Source organism: Mixophyes fleayi, chromosome 4 (genome assembly GCF_038048845.1).
Source record: "Mixophyes fleayi isolate aMixFle1 chromosome 4, aMixFle1.hap1, whole genome shotgun sequence".
NCBI lineage: Eukaryota > Metazoa > Chordata > Amphibia > Anura > Limnodynastidae > Mixophyes > Mixophyes fleayi.
The window spans coordinates 240,810,853-240,837,835 of NC_134405.1; the positions used below are offsets into that span (position 1 = coordinate 240,810,853).

Here is a 26,983-nt window from a genome sequence, read left to right on the forward strand (position 1 = left end):
GGTAGGGAATTTTCAATGTCAGTGTTTCTGTTCATTCATGACTGAGATTTTGGTGATCATTGCTCTACTGTAATCAATGTCTATTCTCCCACTAAAATGTGCACACATGCTCAGTTGGGACCTACCTGCCTAATAGCATTGGAGAGGCAGGTGTACCTGATAAAGTGGCAAACTATAGGTCTATGAAAAGAAAAGTATACATACCTTTAATTTAAACTCAAGAACGGCGCTGTAACCAGTTTTCTCACACATAATGGTAACATTTCCTCCTAGCTCTAGCGTCATTGTGCCATACAAGATGCCTATGGAGATACATAATCACTATGGTAGTACATCCAACACACATTACACTAGGACATAATACATTAGTTCGTGGCATTTTTACCTTTACAGTGAGCATATGGCATAGTCACTGTATAGTCCTCTCCTCTGTTAAGGAACGTCAGTCTCCCTTCTCCTTCCAGAAGAGCAGACAGAGAATTGCCTACAGAACAAGGAATGCTTAAAATCATTGCAGATATTAAATATACATATAATAGAAAGAGAGCATACTTATCAGCCATCAAAAGTATATACATATGTTAGGCATCATCATCATCAGCATTTATTTATATAGCGCCACTAATTCCACAGCGCTGTACAGAGAACGCATTCACATCAGTCCCTGCCCCACTAGAGCTTACAGTCTAAATTCCCTAACACACACACAGACAGACCTAGAGAGAGGAACTAGTGTCAATTTGATAGCAGCCAATTAACCTACTAGTATATTTTTGAAGTGTGCGAGAAACCAGAGCACCCGGAGGAAACCCACACAAACACGTGGAGAACATACAAAATCTACACAGATAAGGCCATAGTCAGAAATCGAACTCATGTCCCCATTACAGTGAGGCAGAAGTGCTAACCACTATGCCACCGTGTCCCCATTATACCCATATATGCTTATACACACTCATTATAAAATACACTTTTAGATATAGTTCTTTCAGTCAGTCCAAGTGCTAGGAATACCTAGCTGGCTATCTTTTTTGCAGTAGCTTTATTTGAACTGTTTTTTTGTTTGTTTTGTATGTGCGCTCAAAAAATAAGATTTTTACTCACCGTAAAATCCATTTCTCTGACTCCATTGGGGGACACTGCGAGACATTGGGGGTATAGTAGTGGGCTCAGGAGTCTTGTCACTTTAACTGCTAAGTTTTATAAAGAGCCATAACCAAAGTTTTCACACACAGAACTATATACAGAGCAAGGGAGGGTGTGCAGTGTCCCCCAATGGAGTCAGAGAAATGGATTTTACGGTGAGTAAAAATCTTATTTTCTCTTTCCTGCCATTGGGGGACACTGCGAGACATTGGGGATATACCAAAGCTTCCTCAAGGGTGGGAATGCTCTGGACCAGCTGCACGCATAATCCTGCGACCAAAGCTTGCATCAGGCGATGCAAAGCCTTAAAATCTATAAAATTTAGTAAATGTGTGTACGGAAGACCAGGTCGCCGCTCTACACAACTGTTCCGCCGACGCCCCATGTCTAGCCGCCAAGGAGGCACCCACTGCCCTAGTAGAATGTGCCCTTAAGTTCTGCGGAACGGCTAGAGAAGCTGAAATGTAAGCCTCACGAAACGTGGACGTGATCCACCGGGCAATTGACTGCTTTGAAGCAGGCCAGCCTCTTTTATTGGCGTCGTATAAAATAAAAAGATCTCTGTTCTTTCTGATATGAGATGTACGGTCTACATAACTCCGTAGAGCTCGTACCACATCCAAGTACTGCATAGACCCTTCTCAAGAGTCTTTCTTCGGTTGGAACGCAGGGACAACAATTTCCCGATTTAAAAAGAACCTGGAAAACCACCTTAGGAACAAAAGATGGCTTGGTACGAAGGACCGCCCTATCAGCATGAAAAATAAGAAAGGGAGGGTCACAGCGAAGCGCCCCGAGCTCAGACACTCTACGAGCTGAAGCTATAGCCAGCAAAAATACCGTCTTCCACGTAAGATACCGTAAGTCAATAGACTCTAAAGGTTCAAACGGAGGCCTAGAAAGAGCACGAAGAACCAGATTGAGGTCCCAGGGCTCGACAGGATGGCAAAAAGGAGGTTGTATACGCAATACCCCCTGTAAAAATGTCTTGATGTCTGAATAATCAGCAATCTTTTTCTTAAAAAATAGACAGAAAGGCCGGATATCTGACCCTTGAGGGAACCCAGACGTAAACCCTTCTGAACACCTTCCTGAAGAAAATCCAGAACGTGGGAAATCTTAAATCTTGAAGAATGAAATCCCTTAGAATCACACCACGGAATATATGTCTTCCACACTCTGTAATATATGGAAGATGAAGAAGGCTTTCTGGCCCTAATTATTGTGGTTAAAACATCCCGAGAGAAACCCTTAGCTTTAAGTATTAGCGTTTCAATAGCCAGGCCGTCAAAGTCAGCTGATCTAAACCTTGGTAAAGGAATGGACCCTGAACCAGAAGATCTGCCTGAATGGGAAGCCGGAATGGAGGAGCCCCTGCTAATAGTAGATCTGAGAACCACGCTCTGCGTGGCCAAAATTGAGCTATTAGAATAGCGGGAACTCTCTCCCTCTTCACCTTCTTTAGCACCCGTGCAATCATTGGAATGGGCGGGAAAATGTACACCATCCGGTATTGCCAAGGGGCCGACATGGCATCTACTATTTCCGCCGCTGGGTCTTGAGCTCTTGCGCCGTAGCGCGAAACCTGATGGTTCAGACTGGACGCCATCAGATCTATTTCCGGACGGCCCCAACGCTCCACCAGTAGGGAGAATACCTGACTGTTTAGAGCCCATTCCCCGGGATGAAGAGTATGTCTGCTGAGGAAGTTTGCTTCCCAATTCCTCACCCCCGAAATGTGAATGGCTGAAATCTTGGGGACCTGATGTTCCGCCCATGCTAATATACGTCTGGCCTCTCGCATTGGAAGCCGCGCTGCGAGTGCCCCCCTGATGATTTATGTACGCTACCGTGGTGGAGTTGTCAGACTAAATCTGAAGAGGTTTTCCTCTTAGAAATTCCTGGGCTCCCATCAGAGTATTGTACACTGCTCTGAGATCTAGAATATTTATCGGAAGAATGGATTCCTGAGGGGACCAGAGACCCTGAAGCCTCAGGGTTCCTGTTACTCCCCCCCCCACCCCAACAGACTGGCGTCTGTTGTGACTAGAGTCCAAGACCAGGTCTGTAAGGATTGGCCTCTCTCCAAGTTGGATCGGGACGTCCACCAGACAAGAGATAGCCTTGTGGGCGTGGACAGACGAACAATCTGTTTGTCTAAATTCTTCTGAGACCCTGACCACTTTCGCAAGATCTCTGCCTGAAGTGGACGGGAGTGAAACTGCGCAAAAGGAACTGCTTCGAATACCGAGACCATTGTCCACAGAAGCTTCATGCAACTGAGTACCGAAACTCTCTTTTTCAATAGCATGGCCCTGGTCCTATTCTGCAGAGCTAAGACTTTCTGCTGGAAGAAAAACTCTCAGAGACTGAGTATCGAAAAGCAGACCCAAGAAGCGCATCTGTTGAGTTGGCACTAGCGATGACTTGGGTAAATTCAACACCCAGCCGTTACTCTGAAGAAACTGCATAACAGTCTGAATCTGTTGGGATAGAAGAATCTCAGACGGTGCCTTCAACAAGAGGTCATCTAGATAAGGGATAATTGCTATACCCTTCTGGCGCAAAAGACTGGCCATGACTGCCATGATCTTGGTAAAGACTCTGGGGGCGGTAGCCAGGCCGAAGGGGAGAGCCCTGAACTGAAAATGCGCCTCTCCTACTGCGAACCGAAGGAGACTCTGGCGTCCCTCCCAAATCGGTACATGCAGGTAGGCATCCTTGATGTCTAATGATGCCAAAAACTCCCCTTTTTCTACCCCTGCTATCACAGAGCGAAGGGATTCCATGCGAAATTTCTGAATATTCAGCTGCTTGTTTAGTGACTGAAGAGATGGGCCGGAAGGATGCATCTGGCTTTGGCACCAGGAAGAGATTTGAATAAAAAACTTGACCCCTTTCTAGAGGAGGAACCTGAACTATTACCTGCGCAGTAAGAAGCTTTTGAATCGCTTCCTGAAGTGCAACACGTCTGAGGGGACAAGAGTGGAGAGGAGTGACGAAGAATCTGTGACGGGGAAGTGGGCTAGATCTATGACATAACCCCGGGACACAATTCCTATGTCACACGGAGGGCTTGTCTGCTGGACGAGCAGAACCTCTCCTCGCTGCACCTCTACCTGCTCTGCTTCTATTAGCGGATGCCCTAGAAGCGGAGAACTGTCACCTGCTAGAAGAACCTCCCCCTCAGGAAAAATTTCGAAAGGAGCGAAACCTACCCTGACGGGGCCTGTTTGAGACCGTGGGTAGAGAAGTGCTCTTTCCCCCCGTAGTCTCCTGAATAACACTTTCGAGGTCCGCCCCGAATAAAGTTAATCCGTCAAAGGGTAAATTCTCTAAAGCTCTTTTAGCGTCTGCATCCACTGACCAAATCATAGGTTATGACGAGCTGCTACAATAAGAGCAGAGGCCTTGGCATTCACTGATACTGCATCCATGGCAGCGTTCGCTACATACTCCGAAGTTTCTAGTACGTGCTCAGCTAAATTAACGAGCTCTGTACGCGGAGTGTTATCATTAAGACCTTTAAATCAAAGCCTCCATCCATAATTGAACAGCTTTGTTAGCCCAGGCTACAGTCATATTTGGTCTAAACAGACTTCCTAAAGCGGTATACGCTGAGCGAAGAGCTAGATCACACTTCTTATCGGTGTAGTCCTTAAGGGGCTATTCGTTCTTGAACAAGAATAGGCGAAGATGAAGCTAACCGGGCTACCGGAGTGTCCACCCTAGGCAAAGTCTCCCATTTTACTGTGTCCTCAGGAGGCAGAGGATAAAGGGACTTAAACTTTCCCGGCATCATAAACTGCTTATTTGGCTTCTGCCAAGCTTCAGAAATAATCTCCAACATTTCTGCAGAATGCGGGAATAATGCTAACTGTGCCTTAGGTCTTTTAAATAAAGAGATACCTTTTGGTGCTGAGTGCTCCGGATCAGCCAACCCTAAGGTATGCCCGATTCCCAAAATAAGACTATCCACACTCGTGGAGACTGAGTCAGAATCAGAGAGAGCCTCCCCTTCCGGGTCTATATCTACCTTACTTCCTCGGCTGAGGAGAGATCAGAAAGCTGATCTATGTCCAGAACTGCATCAGTAATGGCTCTCTTACCCCTCTGGGAAATATATACTAACCTATCTTCCCTGTGGGTAGACCCTGCCTGTGATGTGGAAGCATTCTCGTCAGACTGACTGCATGCAAGTGGGGTAGTGTTCTCACGTACCTCTGTTACCCTCAGCATCATGGCCGTCAGTTTCTCTACAGCCGAAGAAAAGGATTGCATCCAGGGCAGTTCTACCACTGCAGAAGGCCCCTCCTGGGCTGAGCTGTCTCGCCTCTAAGCGTCCGCAGTACAAGCTGCGCAAAGGGCGTTTCGGTCTGTGTGTCCAACAGTAAGTTTTGTGTTACATTTAGAACAAGCATAATACATTACAGAAGGCACAGAGTGACCCTTGCCTTTAGCTGTCCCCTTCTCCGCCATTGTCCTGCTTCTTAAAATTATTATTAAAAGTAAGGCAGACAAACAGAGAGAATAATAAGTACTGGAGACTCCTAAACTAGAAAGTCTCTCACACTATAGGCACTCCTCACCAATGCAAAAGCCTTTAAAGTACTGTCTGTGAAAATTTTTACCACAAATAATTCACAAAAACAGATATAAACCTCCACACTGACCATTATCTTTTAATACAAGCCTGTTTCAAAGTCTGTCCGCAGAGGCTAGAGAACCGTTAAACCGCTGTCTCTTCAGTTTCCCCTCACCAACTGACAAGAGCTGCGCACGGGAAAAGAGCCTTGAAGGAATGGGGATATCGAGTATCAACTCCTCCCTTTCTTTCTGTTTCTGCCCGCCCTGCTGGCCTCCGCTGTCTGGGTCCCATAAAGACCTGGCAAAATGACCACCCAGCAGCGCTGGAATCGCTTAAGTATGCCCAGAAGCACTTATTTCTTGAAGCGGTCCGACTCACCTGCTACGAGTGTGAGCGCCGCTGTATTCCCCTTAAATGAAAGCGCGTTGTCTAGAGGCGAGTGGGGAAACTGCCGGCATGGAGGGCGGTGGGGGAGGAGAGGCTGTTACAGCATCGCTCCCTCTGACCGCTATGGAGGCAACTTAACTGTCGCGGATATCCCGCTAAACTGTCTGCACCAAACATACACAGCCTTGTTTCTATTAAATTAGACAGCCCGCCTCCTATCTATGGAAATGCCGGCAATAGGTACAAGGTAACAGAGCACTAGGCTTCTGATACCTGCGCTGGGGTCCTCAGAGAGCAGAGCTAGGTCTTACTCACTGTTTTCCTGGGTCTTGTACTGAACCCTGCGCTTTGCACCTGTATAAGGAAGAAAATAAAAACATGAAAACCTATAACAAAACGGGTATAGGCAGGAGCCTATACCCCAGTGACCTAACTCCAAGTCACTTCAAAAAAACTGAGGCTCTCTCTGGAGAGGAGGGGCATAGCAGGGGAGGAGTCTAAAGACTTAGCAGTTAAAGTGACAAGACTCCTGAGCCCACTACTACACCCCAATGTCTCGCAGTGTCCCCCAATGGCAGGAAAGAGAAATACTATTTTTTGTGTATGTAAGATGCAATTGTGTCAGCAGTTTCCCAAAGGAGAAAAATAGAATATAAACGTGCAAAAATTTTGCCCAAAAGTTAATGGTTCTAGCTTACCATAAAATTTGGATTTGGCCAGAATGCTTCCACTAAGACAAAAGCCATCTTTTCGGTTACTGACATAAAAGGCAGACACTGGTGGATGATGGGAAACCTATTAAGTAAAAGGAATGTTTATTTATTAAAAAATAGTAACATTATGCAGAGCTAAAAGTACATATGGTCAATTGTTATCTACCTGAAACTCTCACAGGATCTGTTGACAAGAAACCTTATGCTAACACAAACAAAATTAATTTTGGGTGAAATTCCATAAGTTAAACATAATTACAAAATGTTAGCTACCTGTGTTCCAATCATACACCCAATCCTGTGCATCAATGGCCTTGGCAAGAAATAGGTGAGCATCTCTGGGATCATGGCAGACATTGGAGACTCTCCTCCCTGCAGCCTATCTTCACACCGACAGGAGGGAGGGCAGCCTTCTCTGACTGCAGCAGACGTTGTCGGACCCAATTAATAATAATCTGCATTTATGTTTAACTCATGGAACTTGAGCCAAAGTTGAATCATCAACTTTGTGTTGAGTTATCATTCAAATGTAAAATCAAATTAGGGGTTATATAGCATGTTTAATGAAGGGTTTAAAAAAAGTGCATTATATCTTATAGACTAGATTTATAAATAACATACATATACAGCCATCACCCGGGAGAGTGCATAATCTATCAGCTCATGCTATGGGGCATATTCAATTGGCCGCGTTACTGCCGAAAGTAATGCAGCCTGCACACTATTGCCGTTATTATGGTAATAGTGTGCATAATTACCGTTAGTGCAATAATCTTTAATGCTGGTTTCTGCTCGCAGGTCAGGGAGCAGAAATCAGGGTTAAAATTACTGTATTAACGGTTACATAATCAATTTAAATTGAATTCCCCCTATATATATATATTGTATTCCAGCTTCAAAGTTAAGGCAGGCTTCTTGCTATTTTGCTTCCTCCCAAGCCGCGCCTCTGTGCCTTGCTAAAGGGGTACTGATGGAGGAAGAGCTCAGGAGCATAAAGGGCACACAAATACATTATTATTGCTGTTGGTTTGTAGGCGCCACAGTGCTTTGTGTCGCTGGACAATGAGGAAAACAGAGCATATAAAATAGACAAAATAAATGCAGAAATAAAAACAAAGTGCAAAAAGACATATATACACACTATGTTTTCAACCACATTTTGTTTCAACATATACATATTGCACAAATCTTGGCAGGTTCTACTCTAACTGTTAAATCAAATGCAAATAAGTTTACACAGTGCCTGAAATCTGTAATATGTCAGCACACTGCTAAATCCTGCTGATAAAATCAGTTCCCATAACAGATTCCAATTTGTAATTGTATTTTTTATATTTGTGAGCCAGTATAAATATCCACTTTCTTCATTATTCAACAAACACAGAAAGTAGTTCAGAAAGTGGCCCATACCTGCTCTGCGATGTAAAAGGTCTTGCTATTGGTTTTCGGATGTAACCACAAGCAGCGGAAGGTTTCGCCAAGAATAGGGTTGTAAGGTTTCTTCAGACCCTATAAAAGGTAGGAAAGAAGAAAAAGAATAAAGTTTAACCATATAACAATTTGGATAGACAGATATATTGTCACCGTGCATAAGGTCCAAAAACTGGCTTTTGTGTAAAAGTTAAAGTGTGTGTGTGTGTGTGTGTGTGTGTGTAAAACAACGGTTCGGTTCTAAGCATAAGTACAGAGATCACAGAAAGTAAAAAAAGACCCTTGGAAGATTTTGTCTTTAAGATATCTGAAAATATTGACATAAAATCCTCCCTTTGACTGCAATTAGGAAGGGTCTATCTACTCACATATGCAGATTACATTTGGTATTGGTAAACTCATGAAACCTGACAAGGAAAAAAAATGTGTTCCTATAATAAATGTGTCATTATAGAGTGTTGACATGAAGCTGTAAATGGACGTAAACAAATTTAATAATTGACTGTTTCAATGCATTACAGAAAATATGTCTATATTGACCGTATTGGACTGGTGGCCTAGCCTAGCCAAGCCAATAATTAGAAAGGTAATATGGCCTCTGTAATTATTAATGCAACAAAATCAACAGAAATATAATCTCCTGGGTTAAATAAAGTAACATATCCATATGTGGCATAAAAAACTTGAAACAAGTGGATTTGGTAACTATCTGTCTCTTCCTTTAAAAAAAAAAATAGATTACATCTATATATTCTCGCAACTAAGATGGGGAAGGGGGTGTATTATGACTAGACAGGCACACTTGTCCAATACGATGCTTAAATATTGTATATACCAATCATGCTGGAGGTTTGAATCACCCCTTTGTAAACTATCAACCTTACCAGAGCACTTGCCTAATATTAGGGTATTATTGGAGGCAAACACGGTACCTAAAAGAATTGCATGCGTTTCGGCTCGTTATTTGGATAGCAAGCTGCCGAGTTCCTAAAGCAAAAAAAATCAGTCCAGAAAGAAGTAGGGTGTGGAGATTTAGCACAGAAAAGGGAACATTTAATTGGAAACTGAAGTTTTCCTTCAAGGTAGATGGAAAACAAACATGCAATTTACAGGGGGAGTGTGTATAAAATAAAATAATAAAATCAAACCTTTGGTTTCTTATAGAATCCTGATAGATACCATTTGACAACTTTCTTCAATCGGCTATATGCGTTCTCTTCTAGAGCCGCACTGGTAACAAGAACAAAACACTGATATCAGATTTTTTTATACTGTCAATCTAGATTTTACACAGAATTTGATGGCAGAATATAACTACATGGCTTTCTGTGCCAGGCTACTTGCCAAACAATTTAACCAGTTTAGGCCTTTAATCCTGACAATGGGAATTAAACACAAAGTATGTTTACATGATAGTTGGACAATACTTTATTACTTTTACTTTGTTATTTAGGGATTCTATAGATTTTCATTTGTTTGTCAATTTCATAACTATTTTTTAGAAATAACTTTCTGTCTGTGCAAATTATTGGTGTTCTATCTGTGACCTGGACTCCAGTCTACCTACTAGTTTTCAGCAAAACATGCAGTAGTAAGACTGTGGACACTGCAATTGCTTCACATTTATTACCATTACAGTGCTTTAGACTTTGTCTACAAGTGGAACGTTTTGCAGCTGCGAAACCCTGACATTCTTCTAGTGTATGGATGTACGAGTGCCAGGTCACTCCATAAAAAAAACATTAGAAGATAAGTGGTAAGGAATGCTTTTTACCCAGTATTATTCAAAACTGTTGCACCCAAAGTCTTTCTATCCTTTGAGCTGCAATGTCTGTATAAGGAGTGGGTCTTATAGAGATAGTTTGGATGCTGTGGCTTGGACATGCCAATGAGAATATTGTTTCCTCTCAAATCAGTATTGTGACAAGTGTCACTCATTGTCCAATTTCTCCAGATGCTGTGACCCACACAACAGGCACAGAGTAAGTCGCTTGCTAACTGCAAGAGTCCAGTTTTTTTTTGCTAGTTGAAAGAGGACGTGCTTCTTACTTATTTTAATCCTTAGATTGGAGGTGGTTTATAATATGAAACAATGTTTTAATTTAGAAACATTAGATGGGGGCAGGGTTAACAAAAATGTACACGTTCCATATTTTTTACTTCCGTTACTTCTTATTTACATACTTGCAGCTCTCCCAGAAAATTACACTGAAATATGGTCGCTTAATTCTTCTGAGCTGAGGGATACCAAATATGTGTAGGTTAGTCAAGGTTTGGGGAATTTATACAGGAAGAACCAAGTATTTTGCTTTTTAAACTTACATTAAACAACCATTAAAAAACCAGGGGAGACCTTAGTGTATCAACAGAGATACAAATAAGTCTCCCTTATTTTATTATTATTTTTTTATCCCTAATACACCCAATGCAAACTGAAGGAGGATAGTGACTTACAACAGCCGAGATTATTAAGACCATATTAGTAATGCATGGGAAGCTCATCTAAAACACTAAAGCCTGTTTGAAGCAGAAAAGTGGTAGCAGCATAGAATCCACACTGTGATAAAAAGCACACAACCCAGCTAATTATTTTTTTTTATTTATTTTTTTTAAGGATTTGGCAGATAGACAATTTTTACAAAACTGTCTCCAAGATGTAACCCTAGGTTACATTTTTAAATGATATAGGAGGGACCAAGATAATAAATGTGATCCATAATTTTAGCTCATGCAAGCTATAACTCTGTGTTCAATGCTCTAAAAAGTGCAAATTAATCAGGACTTGGATTCAATGGGCCAAGTCCTAAAGATCTTGTTAAACAACTCTATTTTTCCAACTCTGTGTTCAGTGCACTTTATGTTATCCTAATGATTGTTAAATTAACAGTTTGTATTACAGGGTGACTGGGGCTCACTCACTCAGACAGGAAGTCAGCATGATAATAATAGTCCGAGAGCTTGTCCAGGAATGAACGGGGCTCCAGTATAAAGGTGGGAAGCACCACTTTGGACAAGTCCATTCCCGGCCGCACCTGCTTCACTAAAGTCCAGATCAGGCTCTTGTGTTCTTCTGAAACAGTTTCCGTTTGTGATGCCTCACCAGCCTTTAAAAACAAAATCATTGTGAAAACATAGGGTTTAGTGAGTACATTTCTTTCATGAGGGCTATTTACCAAATGATGCAAAATTTTGCCAATAATACGCACCTTTATTTGTCTCACAACATTCACATTTGTTGCAAAAACAATAACCAGATTTGTGTGATTAGATGAAATACAGGTTTTACACAATGTGCCATGTGTTCTGTGAATCCTTCTATAAACACTTGTATACAGAGCATAGCCTTGTTGTTCAGCAATAGTACAAAACAATGTGTGCAGCATTTCTGTACTGTACTACATTGTACAGTTTGATTGCCGTAGCCATACTAGCTCACTTGCTGAGTACCACAAAAATGTATTCAGAAGAAATGTGTTCTTCACATTAAAGCTGCACTAACACCAATTTATAAGTTCCTAATGTGCCCTCTCCTCCTAAACAAAGCCCGAAGTACTGCTATATACAGCCATTTATCCCAGACCTCTGCTGGTTGTGAAATGCAGAAATGGCGGAAAAATTTATATTATTCTTTACTTATAAAGTGCCAACATATTCTGCAGCACTGTACAGAGAGGATATCTATACACATAAAGAACAAGTAACACACAGTAAAGATGACTCTGCCCAAATAAGCTTAAAATTAAAGTGGTATAGGGAACAATTGCTATATAAGATTGCAGGATAACAATTGTTGTCAATTATGGGGAAAAGTATGTGGCTATTGTAAAGCAGAAGCATTATCAGCAACCAATATTAAAACTTCCATTAGCGACTGGCAATTTTGTTGAGTTACTGGTGGTATGAAGACATGAAAAATGAACTAGTTATTGTAGGAACCTTAAGACAGTCAGCAGTTGGCAACCACCATCACTTTATTGCTGCACAGGCATTATTGTACTCATCTGCCAGCTCTAATGTAGCCGTTTGCCCAATATTGTAATTGGTTCCATACTTGCTGCTGGACATAGAGCCAGGATACATTCCCAGAATTTGTGGTGGCAGCTACCATCACCAAGGAGGCCATAGAGTTCACTAAAGGAGGAGCAAAAATGGCAACAGCAATGGCAGCTGAACCCACTTGGCCAAGCTCACGATCTTTAAGTAGCAGTGGAGAGGGTGTGTCAGCAAAAGAACCAAGATGCAATCTCTAGAATGAAGCATGTGATTGGTTCTCACATTAATGTAAATGATTACATATATACTGTACAGCGCCACATAATGATTGACGATACAAACAATAATGAATTTTACATTGCTACACTTAAAAATATACTTCTCATATCACAAAGAAAAATATAACATGGATGAGTATTATTAACTTCAACTGGAAAATCACAAATGAAGTAAACCAGACACCTTGAATCCCTGTAGCCGTTGCTCCCGCTGCAAAGGCCATAGATCTCTCACAGATTACAAGCCTGCAATGACACTGGAAGAGGTCTTGCCATGCAATCAGAAATGCCTGAACTGAAAAATTGTCATTTTGCTCAACTCCTGCATCAAGAAAAAGATCAGCTGTCTGATCCATTGCACCAATACAAAAGTATGGGGTGCAGATGCAGTCCATTCTAATTCACTGCAGACCTGATCAGAAAAAGACAAAATCGTCTTTTAGAATAGCTTAGCAATAAAACGTAACTTTCAGTAATATTACATAGACACTTCATTTTAAGTAGTGCCTTATTCTTGGATCTTTCATTGAGGAGTGCACAGCATAGGCCCATCTGGCATGGGGCAGTAAAATACACTATAAAATATTTTCTGCTCACCTCTACCAACTCTTCATTCACCTCTTCAACATAAGTGGTTTCCTTAATCACATCAATGGGTTCTGGGTCAATAAAGGAATCGTCCTGTCTCTCTGATGTGTCACTGTCACTCTCTTCACTTTTACCGAGAACATCGTTGTCAGACTCCTCATGATCATTCTCCTTATCAGACTTATCGGAATAAGTGTCTTGGTCTTTAAAGTGCTGCCTTTCAATTTCACTGTCATTCAACCTGGACATAGAGTGGAATAAAGAGGTCAGACCCCCATAAAGCTAGCCATTCCACATGCGAAAGAAACATGTATGCCATTATGAAAAGAGTTGATAGTTGACACTTGAAAACAGATATCGTAGCTAAAATATATATATTTGTAGAATTATTCTAGGCGATGAAGAAATTTGAGAGAATAGGGACAATAAGGTGTATTTTCATTAGAGTTTGGGGATCATCCATAACAGTATAAATAAACCCAAATCATATAACTCAGCTGTCAATACATATAAAAGTTATAATTATCAAACAAACGATAATATAATTGAAAGACACAGACTACTAATTAGTGTAGCTATATATAAAAATCTCGATTTTGCACATTAATGTAATTCCTGATTGGCACTGATAGATTGTAGAAATGATGGTAAATGAAATAGTATAACTACTACCAGATAGTAAATTATTTAAATCAGATTTGGTGTAGAGCATATTGATTTGAATTTCATCTTCACAGTTGTGGAAGGGCAGAGCTGGATTAACTTACTGGAAGTTTTCATTGCTGTGGAGGTTGTTCGCTCTCAGAAGACCATAGAAGCTGTTCTCACCAGCGGAATTATAGTCATGCTCTTTACCTTCCCTGATCATGGTGCGCTTCAATAGACTGGAGCATTTCAGAGCCAGCTCTAGGGCATCCATCCAACACCTTCCTAGTATAAAAAGAGTGTTACGGAGGTCATGCTAAGAATGCATATCATCATCAACATTTATTTATATAGCGCCAGCAAATTCGGTAGCGCTTTACAATTGGGAACAAACATTAATAAGACAATACTGGGTAATACATACAGACAGAGAGGTAAGAGAACCCTGCTCGAAAGCTTACAATCTATAGGACAATGGGAGTTAGAAACACAAGGGCATGTGCTACATCATATTCCACAATGGACCAGCCAGACTGCAAAGGTAAAAGTACTGAGTGGGATGTGTGTGTTGCAATGTTGGTCAGAAGGTTGTTGTCTTGCGTTAGCAGTGTAGAGGATGGCAATAGGGTAATCTAGGGAAATTAAGATGATGGTTGAGGAATATCATAACCTTGTCTGAAGAGGTGGGTTTTCAGTGAACGCTTGAAGGTTTGAAGACTAGAGGAAAGTCTTACTGTGCGAGGGAGGGAATTCCACAAAGTAGGTGCAGCCCGGAAAAAATCCTGTAACCGAGAATGGGAGGATGTGATGAGAGTGGAGGAGAGACGTAGATATTGTGCAGAACGGAGGTGTCGAGTAGGGAGATATTTCGAGACAAGGAAATGTATGTCAGTGCAATTTTGTTGATAGCATATGTGTTGTGAGTGCACAATAAGGCTGGTCACTGTGGTCTCACACTGTAGACTGCCACCAAAACAAAGTCAAAGTACATTTCCAATACACACAAAAATGATTTTATTGGTACAAATGTCGGTTTCCAAAACATGATCATTAAGTAAAATGCAGGTGGTACATAAGACTTATGTGAAAACTACTATAAAAACAAAAAAAACAAAACACCCCCCCCCCCTGTTCATTCAACAATGGTATGCATTTTCCTAGTATACTACTGAGAAGTGCAAGGAATTTCTCAGACTGATGCATCCTGATGTTGGCAATTAAAATCTGTACTACTTGTCCAGATTCACACAAATTAAGAAGAATATTAAGAACAGAACCCCAACATCATTTCCATGCATTTGGCTAGAAGACAAAGATGTGGCTTTTTAGTCACATATGTATCATAGTGTTCCGGTTTCAGAAACACCGAAACATTATGAGCTAGGAAGAATAATATTAACAACCTAGTTTAATTCTGGATATCATGAGTCTCCAAAATGATAATTGCCACAAGTCTATTATCATTATCCTGGCAGTGAACTATTGAACAGTAGTGGACATTGGTAATCTAAAAGACAATTTAAATAATGTATGCAGAAAACACAAATGGTTACAAAAGCAGGCATGTACTGGCCTGAGAACAACAAATTCTCGCTAAAACATTAAGAGAGAATCATAACTGCACTGCAAGTCTTTTACTCAGGGAAGCAAAATTGAATGACAAGTGGAGACCAAGGACAGTTTCTTAAACCTCCTCTCAAGAGACCATTTTTAAGCAGCTATTATCCCTCCCTCAGAGCTCTTAAGCCTATGAACATAAGGGTACCTGATATATGACAAACTGTTACATTATAAAACATACCAGGTTCACTGTCACGGATAATACCCCTTTGTACAAATCTACCAATCGGCACGCTGTACAGTGCATGAGGTCAATCACAGAAGATATTTTGCTTTACAATGTTCTAAATTGAATTATGACTCAGAAATACTCATCTCTTATTAAATGTCCAATTTCTGCAAGGGAAACACCAGAATTTTGTTGGACAACTCTTTAGTGTAAGCTTGTCAGTTATTTAGTAGTACATTAATTGCACTGTACTATACAGGCCGGAATACAGTTTAATGTACAAAAGACACTAAAGTTGCTCTTTAAATCAGTTGTTCAATTTAGGACAACCTTGTCTAAATAAAACATGCATCACTGCTATAAAGCAAATACACATGCATCACACCTCATCACCTGAAGTAGGGGAGGTGGACTGTGGTGAATATTACTCATATTCCCTGTTGCAGAAAGAGAGCGTGCATTGCAGTCTGTGAATAGCTCTTCAAAAGAACTCCATGGAACAGCATCCATAGAGCTCTACTGTAGAGCTTTAGACATGCTTAGTCTGCAGCAAAAGCTTGATCTTGGCTTCTATATCTGCTTCACAGAGGGGGCATGTTCTACTGAAGAGGCGCTATTTTCCAATGAGGATTTGTCCATAAGTGGACAACCCGTTTAAGCAGCCTGTTGAGAAACCATAGACTGAAGAATTTACTAGAATCACGCAAACAATGTCAACACATTCCATTGCAAATTACCATCAAATGGAGTTAAAAAGTGGAAGTGTTTATTAGGTTCCCAATATAAACGCTCATAAAAAAAGAAAACAAGGATAGAATTTAAGACATGTAAACATAGGACTGCTTTATCAGTGACAGCACTGGAGAGTTTAAACATTTGATTTGTTAGTTAGAGTTACAGCCACAATATAATGTACCATTGTCTCACACCCTCAACAGGCTTAGACTCTGCAGTAACCCAGATATGGCATTCCACATCAACACTCAAAGTACCATGGGACCATGAAAACATTGTAAAGATTATTAGTTTGTTGACATTACAGCAACCCTTTTGTGTATGAAATAAAAATGATTCAATTAATCAAAACATAATTTCATATATTACATCATAATAAATATTTATCCTATTTTTGCACATGTAAATACATAAACGTTGAAAGATCACTAAACCTAAAATCTATTATGAAAAGGCATCTTTTAATATTCACAAATACATATGTAAAAGATCTCATAACCAAACAGTAGAATTCCACCTTTAATTCAAAATACAATGAGAGCCCTGGGAGTGAGTAGATGTCATTTATTTCACAATAAGAAATGTAACATAATACTTGTATATCAGGAGTTGACAGGACTGTAAAATCAGTCCCTGTGAAGCCAAATGCTGTATTACCGTAACTCCAGGCTATCTATATAAGCCAGCTGGATGGGATTCTTGGGTTCCACAGGAATTTCCCACAATGCCTAAATGAGTTTCATATGAGAACATGCTACCTCCTACTGATTAAGCATAAATGCATTGTGTGTCAAATGCATTTATGTATTGCAGGAAATCCCTGTGGACTGCTAAGGGTGACAAAAAAAAAATCTTTTTTGGAAGTTACTGTAGATTGAAGGTGGAGTTCATCTATCAATCTCACATCTAGTATTTATTCAGTTACCAGATGTTTAGGCTTACAATAGCTGAACGTGATGTCCTTCAAAGGCCTAATGACAAGTGACTACACACAAACTGGAACATATTGTGAGTGTAATAGGAAGGGCAATTTAATGAACTGAGGAGTTGTAGGCAGATGTTCGTATGTTTAATGGAAGCACAGGATTTGATTTTCACATATTAGATGAGTTAAATGACTAATCGATATCAAACGACACAATAAATGTTTAAAAAAACAGTGTGGACTTAATGCTCAGTTTCTAGAATTGTGTACCAATCTCCCACCAACTCCACTCTCATTAGTGGAACATACACACTACATAAGTTACTGCCTTACTAACATAATTGTTAGTGTTTGTAAATAGATGCTGCACATGTTTGGCACATATGTGAATAGCATAAAAAAGTATATAATCTATCTGTATTGTGTCACATGGCCCCTCTGTAGAGATTTGAAAAGTTGCAAGTTTAAACCATACATTCTATGGTGGCAGCTGTTTGGGAGCAATTGTGTACAACTGGCACATATACTAATAGGCAGCAATATAATGTAACAAAATAATCACACAGCAATCCAGAGGGGAGGTTCCTTCCTTATTTGAAATCCAGCCCTCTTCCCAATAGCCATGATAACTGCTTACCATCTGATTCTGATGCAGCTCGAATAATCAAGTAACTGCTTGGAAGAGGCTGTGTGATAGAACCAACTGCTTCACCTTTAGGACCCTTTAAAAAACAGAAATAATTACTTCGTAAAGGTTCACATTACTTTGAATGCTGTGATTTGCAGAAAGATCTTCTCTATCATTTATATTTGCCATATCAGCATGCACACAAATATTGTAAGGTCCTACATGAGATATTTCTACATAAGAGTTCTTGTGTCTTACAAATGTAAGAGCGTAGCAAGCTCTGCTTACCTTAACAGCCCAAATGGATTGCTCCAATGGGTGGAAGAGTTTGAAGCAAAACCCATCCTTCTTAGATGGCCTCTCTATGATCTCACAAGCGTTCAGGAGCACTGTGCCTACCCACTGTCCATTTTTGGGAGTTTTGTAGATTAAAAGCACTCCTGGTTTTAACACACACCAAAGTTTCGTCCAACTTTTTAATGTTCCTCGAATCTACATGAAAACATACACTTTATAACTAAATGTGAAGATAAAAAAAAATCCAAGTACAAACCATTCAACACAAATAGATATAACTGGATTTATTTTACACTCTGCGGGAAATAATCTACACTAAGCTCAAAACACCCAAACGTTCCTATAGCATAGTAGAATTATAAACAAAAACTAAAATGTCTAACAGTTATAAATTATCATATACATTCCATTTCACCTGTTTTGGTAAACCGAACATTCCAATTTAGTTTTACTAGCAAAAAAATTAATAAAAAGAAAATCAATGTCTAGTCATCAAAAAATAAAATTGGTACAGTCACATCAAGCAGTTAAAGCACTATTTGCACCCCCCATTATATTGGGGACAATAAGAGTTGCAAGCTTATGTTGAACACCTTACATATATTTTAAAGATAATATTGTGTTGGCATACATACAATATAAATCATTGTTACGCAACAGAATCATATTTCTAGTCGAAACTGATCACTATAGCCTAAAGAAAAACTGACAGTTGTTTCAAAATTACATACTGAAAAAAATGACCCAGTCACCCAGCTTTTTATGGTTTATCTCACCTTCAGCCAATCTGACATAACAATAACGGATGGGTCTGTGATTGTGCTCAGCAATTCTTTAGTGGCTCTTTTCTTCTCCTCCCTGTAATTTTTCTTTTGAACCTGAACGGGTAGCATAAACAAACACATAAAAGCGAATACAGAGAACAAGGCTTTTCACATAAACAAAAACAATTACATTTCCAACATGCCTACTATGACCGTGGGCAGATGACATATCCATTTTTTTAAGTTTAATACATCTCAATAGTAAAGACAAGTGCGCGTAACAATTATAAAGACACATTGCATCATACTGCATTATAGAACAAGCAAACCTTTCATCTGACAAATCTGCAATTTATCAAAACCTGGGTATAATTGGAATCTATCCGGCATGCTATCTGTTCCATTCCCTTCAACAAAGCCATTCCCCAACATTAGGATAAAAACATTTTTTTTTTTATCAACAAGTATCAAATAAACATAAAACAAGGTGATTTTCTGATACCAAAACACAGCTAGTAAAATAAAGCCCACTAATTGCTTTCATGGATACAATTTTCAGGGAATGGTTGGGCATTTCCCATCTCTGGGGAAGTCTAGGAAAACAGAGAGTATATAATAAAATACAATATAATCTTACAGCATTTCACACTCCCAAGACTGCATTTCTAAGTGAGACTATTGGGCAATATATAAACTAAAGTCAGCTGTGGTGCATTTATCTGCTGTTAAATATGCTAAAGATAGACAATGGCTCAAATATGAGATCTAGTTATCCATGTTTAAAAAGACAAATATAGCACCAACTTATTCAGGTCTTTGCACTTTGACATAATCATAATCATTAAAATAGGAATAAGTCCACCAACGCTAAAATGTCATTATTAACATTTAAAAAAGCCAATATTTCAAGTAATCGTTTAAGAGTTGGGGAGAACACTTGATATTTAAGGTTCTTGGCCTAAATCATCACTCCCATTATATAACAATGAGCAATGGCACTTACGTCTCGGAGTAGGCAGGATTATCGGTTATTGGTATTTCATAAGTTAATGCCATTGATTATATGTATTTTAACCTACATACATATTTAGTAAACCTGACTGAATTAATGGAACTATTTTGTCTATGCAGTTTTTCCATACAATCCTCTGCATTAGCTTGTATATATATATATATATATATATTTTATATATTTGCATAAGGCAAACAAAAAGAAAACAAGATAGTATGACTTTTTTCCATAATAGTGTGTGTTTCACATCAGTTTGACAGGAGCCCAACCTTACTACACTGTACTATTAAGAGGACCCAGGTACTTCCATTACTAAACTATCACTTGGCAGCTTCTTTCTGACCTCCATTGCCCTGCCAACACCACGACACTGCCTGTCACACGTAGCCTTTCCCTAACACAATATGACAGGACAGGTCATGGTTTCAAATAAAATCAGCACATTTCTCCTGAAATAATCTGTGCAGCCTGGGATGATCTAAATGGCTACAGGTTGATTTGTGGATATACACTTCCAAAACTGGGGAGATTCCATACAAGCAGGCTATTAAGGCTGATTACAAAACTGTGCTCAGATAATAGTCATACACATAATGACAAGAAGGAAGATTTGGTGTACAGAGGATTAGCTCATATCTGACTGAGTGGCTTTCAGGACTCTATTGTCCATACAGACTGGTGCATTTACACTCAGCAGCAAACATATAAACAGCAATTTAGAATGAATTTAGGCTATAGGATATCTTTACAAATGCTGCAATGGGAAGTCAGAGTGAGAAAAACAGAGTTACCTTCATAACTAATATTTACGTTAAGACGTCCTTTGAAAAAAGAAATTAATAATAAGTTTCTGGCTTTGTCTTCGTGATTAAGGAAGAGCTCCTATAAATCAATTATTCATGGGTCATAAAACATTGATCTAGGATCAGCAGATAAGATTTATTACATATGAAATATAAGAAAAAGCCAAAAGTAAATAGTAGCTATTCAGAGTTTAGAAAGCTTTCCTTTCCTAGAATCTTTATATTAGTATAGTAAATGTTATGACACTGTGTGTCAGTTAAAGTACGGAATATTCAAATTTATACTGATCTAGAACACAGCCGATATACAGCAAAGTTGTAATGTGCTTCCAACTATACAAGCAAGTCCTCCCTAGGATTTTGCTTTATTGCCAGCAAGATACATAGATTTCAGTGAGAAATCAGCCAGGTTGCAAACCACTATTTTTAATATAGGTAAGAAATAATTTACCTTAAGAGACTCCTTTTTTGTAAGTTTGCTTGAGGCGGAAGCAATGTCCTTTTCAGAGCCATTATATAATTTAGACTCCGACTACAAATAATAAAATGAACAAACAGGGTGCACAAGAAAACAAACATGGGGGAAGAAAGATAAAAGGTTCATCATCATTTGTTTTTAACTAAAATTAAACAATTTAGTACAAAGAGTAAAGCATGTTGGTCTCTAGTTTAAAGTATATCCACAAGCATTAAAATTATATCATTCAATTAACCCATCCAAAAATACAGACCTTTTCTGCATAAACTTTATTCACAGTTGCCTAGAGCGCTCTACCCCTCACATGACACTTACTATATGTGGAGCTTATGTCAAGTTGAATGCAAATTGCATTCTTTGCGTATAATACACTTTTTTACTTCTGGGAAAGCGCACAAAGCACCAATTCCAAAATTAATGGTTATTGCACATGTTTGGCTGTAAAAAAAGCTTGTTATATGCCAAGAACGCAATATGCATTCAACTTACCATAAGACCCCGACCATCCAAGTTCTACAAAACACATTTGTAGCTTGATCACTGGAGATTGGATTTTGTTTTTTCATGCTGTTCTAAGAAACTTTAAAACCCAAACTGCCTAACCTACCCTATATGGCTACTGAAGGTAGCTAACCTACCCTATATGGCTACTGAAGGTAGCTAACCTACCCTATATGGCTACTGAAGGTAGCTAACCTACCCTATATGGCTACTGAAGGTAGCTAACCTACCCTATATGGCTACTGAAGATAGCTAACCTACCCTATATGGCTACTGAAGGTAGCTAACCTACCATATATGGCTACTGAAGATAGCTAACCTACCTTATATGGCTACTGAAGATAGCTAACCTACCCTATATGGCTACTGAAGGTAGCTAACCTATCCTATATGGCTACTGAAGGTAGCTAACCTACCCTATATGGCTACTGAAGATAGCTAACCTACCCTATATGGCTACTGAAGGTAGCTAACCTACCCTATATGGCTACTGAAGATAGCTAACCTACCTTATATGGCTACTGAAGTTAGCTAGCAGAAGTGGGCATGAGAGTGCTTACCTTGCTCTTGGACATTGAGTGAGAAGAATCTTCTCTGCTTTGCAAGACTTCATCCTTTCCTCTGTCAAACCCTAGAATGGAAACAGAGATGCTGAACTATTCCAACTTTTCAAAGATGTTTCACTTTCATATATAAAAAGACCAACTATAGAAAACTTTGTAAGGAAGAAGAAAATACGTAATTGTAATATTGCAATGTGGGCATCCATCAAGCTCCTGTAGTGTTCTCTAAGCAAATCTACATGTTAACATCAATGTATGTAAGTCTGTGCTCGTATATATGAAATAAACTTTAACACAGAATGGTTAGAGAGAGTAAGGTATAGATACTTATTTTTTATTTTTTTTAAAGAGATCTGCAAACCACATTTACCATCATGCTCAATAGTGATCATATTAATTTAAATTGGGGTATTATCAGGCATTGCAGTTATTTTGAGGCCAAACATGTGGTGATATTGGGCCAATCACAATGCGCGTGGCCGGTTTTAAAGTGGCTACGATTACATTTCTGCAAACCAGCCTGCTAAGCTGACCATGTGTGGATTGATTGAGTCACTCAATGGGGGAATGACCAGTAAGGTAACAGCAGCTCAAATTATCACAGTATTTTTGAGCTTTTTGACTTGTGTCAAAACCAATTAGGGCTTAGACCTAAAATGTGGGAGGAATTGAGTGGGTAGGTACTGCACTTTTTCCACTTTAACAGAGCTGCAGTGGAAGGTTTGAATAGCACTCAACAAGGATAATCCATAGTTGTCTACTCTCCCCGAATGTCCGGGAGACTCCCGAATTTCTGGGAATCCTCCCGAACTCCCGGGAGCGCAAAGCAACCTCCCAGATCCTGCCCAGTTCCGTTAGTTAAGTGGAAGGGGGCGGGGATTCTGTAATAGGCTAAAATGGTTGTGTCAGCTTAGGGTCAAGGCCAAATGATGTGTTCCGCTTGGCCACGCCCCCAGAAATCGCCAGTGAGATCTCCCCTGCTAGAAGGGAGATCTCACAAGTTGGTAGGTATGGGATAACCTTATAACCTTTTTATCCAGAATTGTACAAATGCTAAAGGACCCCTAATCACAGATTAGTGGTATTTTAGTATTTTTACAATAGCTGTCTTTAATCACAGCCAAATGTCTTAATTTCTGTTTTTTTTTTTAATTTGCAAACCTGTGAAATCTCAAATAAGTTATTTTACATAAAGTAGCTCAGATGATTCTTTAAAGAGGTATTTCTGGCAAATTTTAACATGCCCCAAAAGCATGTGTTTAAAGGAATGTATAATTAAAAATGATACAGTTTGTCTTTATGCACTTTTGGTCAACAGATGACCGACAGACCAAGCATATTTCCTTGTTTTATTTATGGACATTTACTAAATGTTGTTAAAAAAAAATAGTAATAGTAATAATAGTAATAGTAATAATAATAATAATAATAATCAACATTAGTAGTAATACTTTCTTGTCATACTTGCTACTGAAGTATTAAAGATATTGATTCATTTTACATGGAGATCAACAATTGAAAGATACTGCCTTTAATTAGAGTTAATTATGTGACAAGATCTACCGATTCATACACAGAGCACTTGTTTTCCTTTTACTTGCAAGGAGATACTCTGGAGATTATCAGCTATGGTGAAACCCAACTGTCAGCTCTAGCAGGCAGCAGCAGAGGGGTACAAACATATATTATGAAGAAAATGACCTCTCCTGAGGAAAGCCACATGTTGCACATAATTGCATAACATGAACTGCACAACAATAAACAATGATTGCCATTGTAGGACGTATAAGTGTAAAAAAAAACAAACAGCATTTGCATTAGAAATTATTACTTTGGCAAAGATTGTATATTACTGCGAAGTTATTATTATTAAATATCTCAAAACTGAATTATGAAACAGGCAAGTAGTAGTCTACCTGGGATGAACATACACACATGACAGAATGGTTTTACTTGTCCTATTCAGTGCTAAATGACTGAAACCGGGACACTATTATGATGGTAAGTTTATCTGGGAGAGTTTGGATTGTTATGTGCAATACCGCTGGGATTAGCCACAATTCACAACTCAAATTGGCTACTGGAAGTATTGGACCATCAGAGTTTATGGCTAATATTTAATATGGTCCTTAATTACAATAAGCAGACCAACTTTGTTGTGCAGGGTAATGCAATGAGCAAATATACAGTCCCCACAAGGCATTGTTATGCCCATTGCTTTCATGGTTACCATACAAGTAAGCCAGCTATGCAACTGGTAAATTACATTGCAAAATATCAATATGTAGTATTAAGCAGCGGCACATGCATATAAAAAGCACAAAGATTACAAGTGTATCATTGGTCTGAAACAAAAAGGGGCTTAAATCATTTGTAGAAAGGTCCAGCTTTGTATAAAGCCTACACATAAAAGCACTTCATGTATTGAATTCCATATGTGTAGCCTGTCTGTAGCCTATGTTCTAATACTACATGTTAACTTACAGAAAACTAGATATTCATAAAGACTTCCTCCAATAATCCCTGTCTGAGTGCCATGTCACATCACACTTACATAATATTAGTTTCACAATACCTTGCAAAAAATAACCAGAACTATTTTATACAGAATGATAAATATTGTAATGTTAAGATATATGGAGGACTATTAGTCACTTATGTTCATATACAAAGACCTAGATTGCTTTCTCAATTTTCCAACGCATTTGTCCCTACTTGCCCTAATACACAGACATAAACTCACTGCATCGGAGGTAAAGCTTTCTGATTTTATGTCCCTGTATTTTCCAAAAGCTACGATACCCAAAGGCACCTGACAAACACCTGAACAACCTGCATATCTCAGAACACTTTCTGAAAACACTTAGTGGGTAAACACTGCATAAATACAATTGACACTGTTGAACACCATAATATATTAAAACCTACAATGTAATCCTCCACCCAACGACTACAAAACTATTTCAAACTTTGCAAGATGATAGTGGCATCCCCAACCAACATATTGTTTCAGACCTAATAGTGCCACATTTAACTACAACAAGATGGTTAATAAACAGTGCAATTCTTTTTTCCTCAATCATGTTGTATAGTGTGTGCAAAAAATAAGAAAAGAAAAGAAAGAAAAACAATTGTACACATTGCTTGTCCACAGGACCAGTCTCATCAGAGTATCTCAGGAATGCTGGTAGTCAGGGAGCTCACATTATTGTGGAGTGGAGACAATGCCCATCTGTGCAGAGTTAAACAGTCCGAAGGAATACGAAAATCTTTTTCACTCCCTGACATTTACAAAGGGCATCCAGACAAGGCTGTTTTATTGAGACACGCCTTCATTTAGAAACATATTTCAAAAATTTTACTGTGCTCCACAATTCTTAGGAACCGACATGCAAAAGTAGATTTGTAGGGTGGATTACAATTATATCTACGGCGGAATTAAAATGGTCGAAATTGCAGCATATAAATTTAAAGTGTAAAACAAAATCATAGATAATTTATGTTTATTTTGTAAAATACCAATAAGTATTAGTACTGTTTATTGTAAATTATTAAGGTTTATTTAAACTTGGATTTAATGTTTTAGACTGTCATACAGAGAGCTCCCCGATAACTTAGAGAATTGAATGTACATTTTCAAGTTTGTCTACATCCTATAAAAAGTCAACACAATGCTGAGCTTTTCACTTTACAGACAAGCGGCCAACAGTATTTTAGGCTTTAACTACTCCTCCCCACTATATTAAGCCATAACATCCATGCCACTTTGTTTACATTAATGCTATCCAACCTTTGTATAAATTGAAAGTATTAATTATAATACCTAACCAGCCCAAGACTAGTTCCAAGACTTATCCTGTATAAAACGTTCACACAAGGGCTAGAAAATGAGTCACATAAGAGCTGTGGAGTGCAAGTGTCTAATACCGCACTAACTGGCCAGTAGCACTGAACACATACTACAAAACCAACCATGAAGGGATACATTATTTTCATGTAGCTTCAATACTATACCCGAGTATTCATAAAACATTCACACCTGTGGTTATATTTACTAAACTGCGTGTTTGAAAAAGTGGAGATGTTGCCTATAGCAACCAATCAGATTCTAGCTTTCATTTTTTTAGAGCATTCTACAAAATGACAGCTATAATCTGATTGGTTGCTATAGCCAACATCTCCACTTTTTCAAACCCACAGTTTAGCAAATATACCCCCTGGTGTGCATTGCTTTCTTTGTTATACTTGTATACAAGAGTGCTTAAAAAATAAATACATTTTTGTAACCTTGTTGGTCAATGAGACAAAATTACAGACAGCACAAAGAGTAGGTCAGTAAGGTCCTTAGTGATGCTGCATTTCAGAAGAATAGCTATCAAGATGGCCTTGATCCTGATTACAATAAGAAAGTGCTTAGCTGAAGGAATTAGCAGCAATGTGCTGACATAAGGCTTACATCAGATTTCTCTATCAGGAGGATACAAAACACACACAACATGGCCCAAATAGCCAGGAATACACACAAAACAATGTTTTCTAAGGCTCTGGTGAGACAGTGAAAGCAATGTCTTCTAAAATAGAAACCAAATGCAAATCTTTAAATTAAAAACTACATTTACCAAATAATTTAACAGATATTCAGAGGTGGGTAATAACTGTTTCATTGCTAGCTCCTTCGTTGATTGTTACTTTGAGTCAATATTTTGACATATGAATCAC

General features: G+C 39.0%; 2 protein-coding genes across 10 annotated transcripts in view; both read right to left on the bottom strand.

Moving 5' to 3' along the window:
- Positions 1-26,983, bottom strand: part of OSBPL8 (oxysterol binding protein like 8) — a 151,663-nt gene that overhangs the window by 15,500 nt on the left and 109,180 nt on the right. For 8 of the 9 annotated variants that reach the window (XM_075209565.1, XM_075209566.1, XM_075209567.1 and 5 more), the window contains 13 exons: positions 22,262-22,332; positions 21,174-21,254; positions 18,920-19,021; positions 18,135-18,338; positions 17,856-17,940; positions 13,892-14,054; positions 13,134-13,365; positions 11,185-11,369; positions 9,414-9,495; positions 8,245-8,343; positions 6,820-6,916; positions 386-484; positions 205-302 (listed from right to left, as the gene is read on the bottom strand). In XM_075209565.1, coding sequence (XP_075065666.1) covers positions 205-302; positions 386-484; positions 6,820-6,916; positions 8,245-8,343; positions 9,414-9,495; positions 11,185-11,369; positions 13,134-13,365; positions 13,892-14,054; positions 17,856-17,940; positions 18,135-18,338; positions 18,920-19,021; positions 21,174-21,254; positions 22,262-22,332 — 1,598 coding nt within the window. The remainder of the gene's footprint in view (positions 1-204; positions 303-385; positions 485-6,819; positions 6,917-8,244; positions 8,344-9,413; positions 9,496-11,184; positions 11,370-13,133; positions 13,366-13,891; positions 14,055-17,855; positions 17,941-18,134; positions 18,339-18,919; positions 19,022-21,173; positions 21,255-22,261; positions 22,333-26,983) is intronic. The other variant, XM_075209569.1, reaches the window with a different exon arrangement.
- Positions 12,230-26,983, bottom strand: part of E2F7 (E2F transcription factor 7) — a 340,183-nt gene continuing 325,429 nt past the window's right edge. The window contains exon 14 of the transcript XR_012691372.1: positions 12,230-12,242. The gene's annotated coding sequence lies outside the window, so the exon portion shown is untranslated. The remainder of the gene's footprint in view (positions 12,243-26,983) is intronic.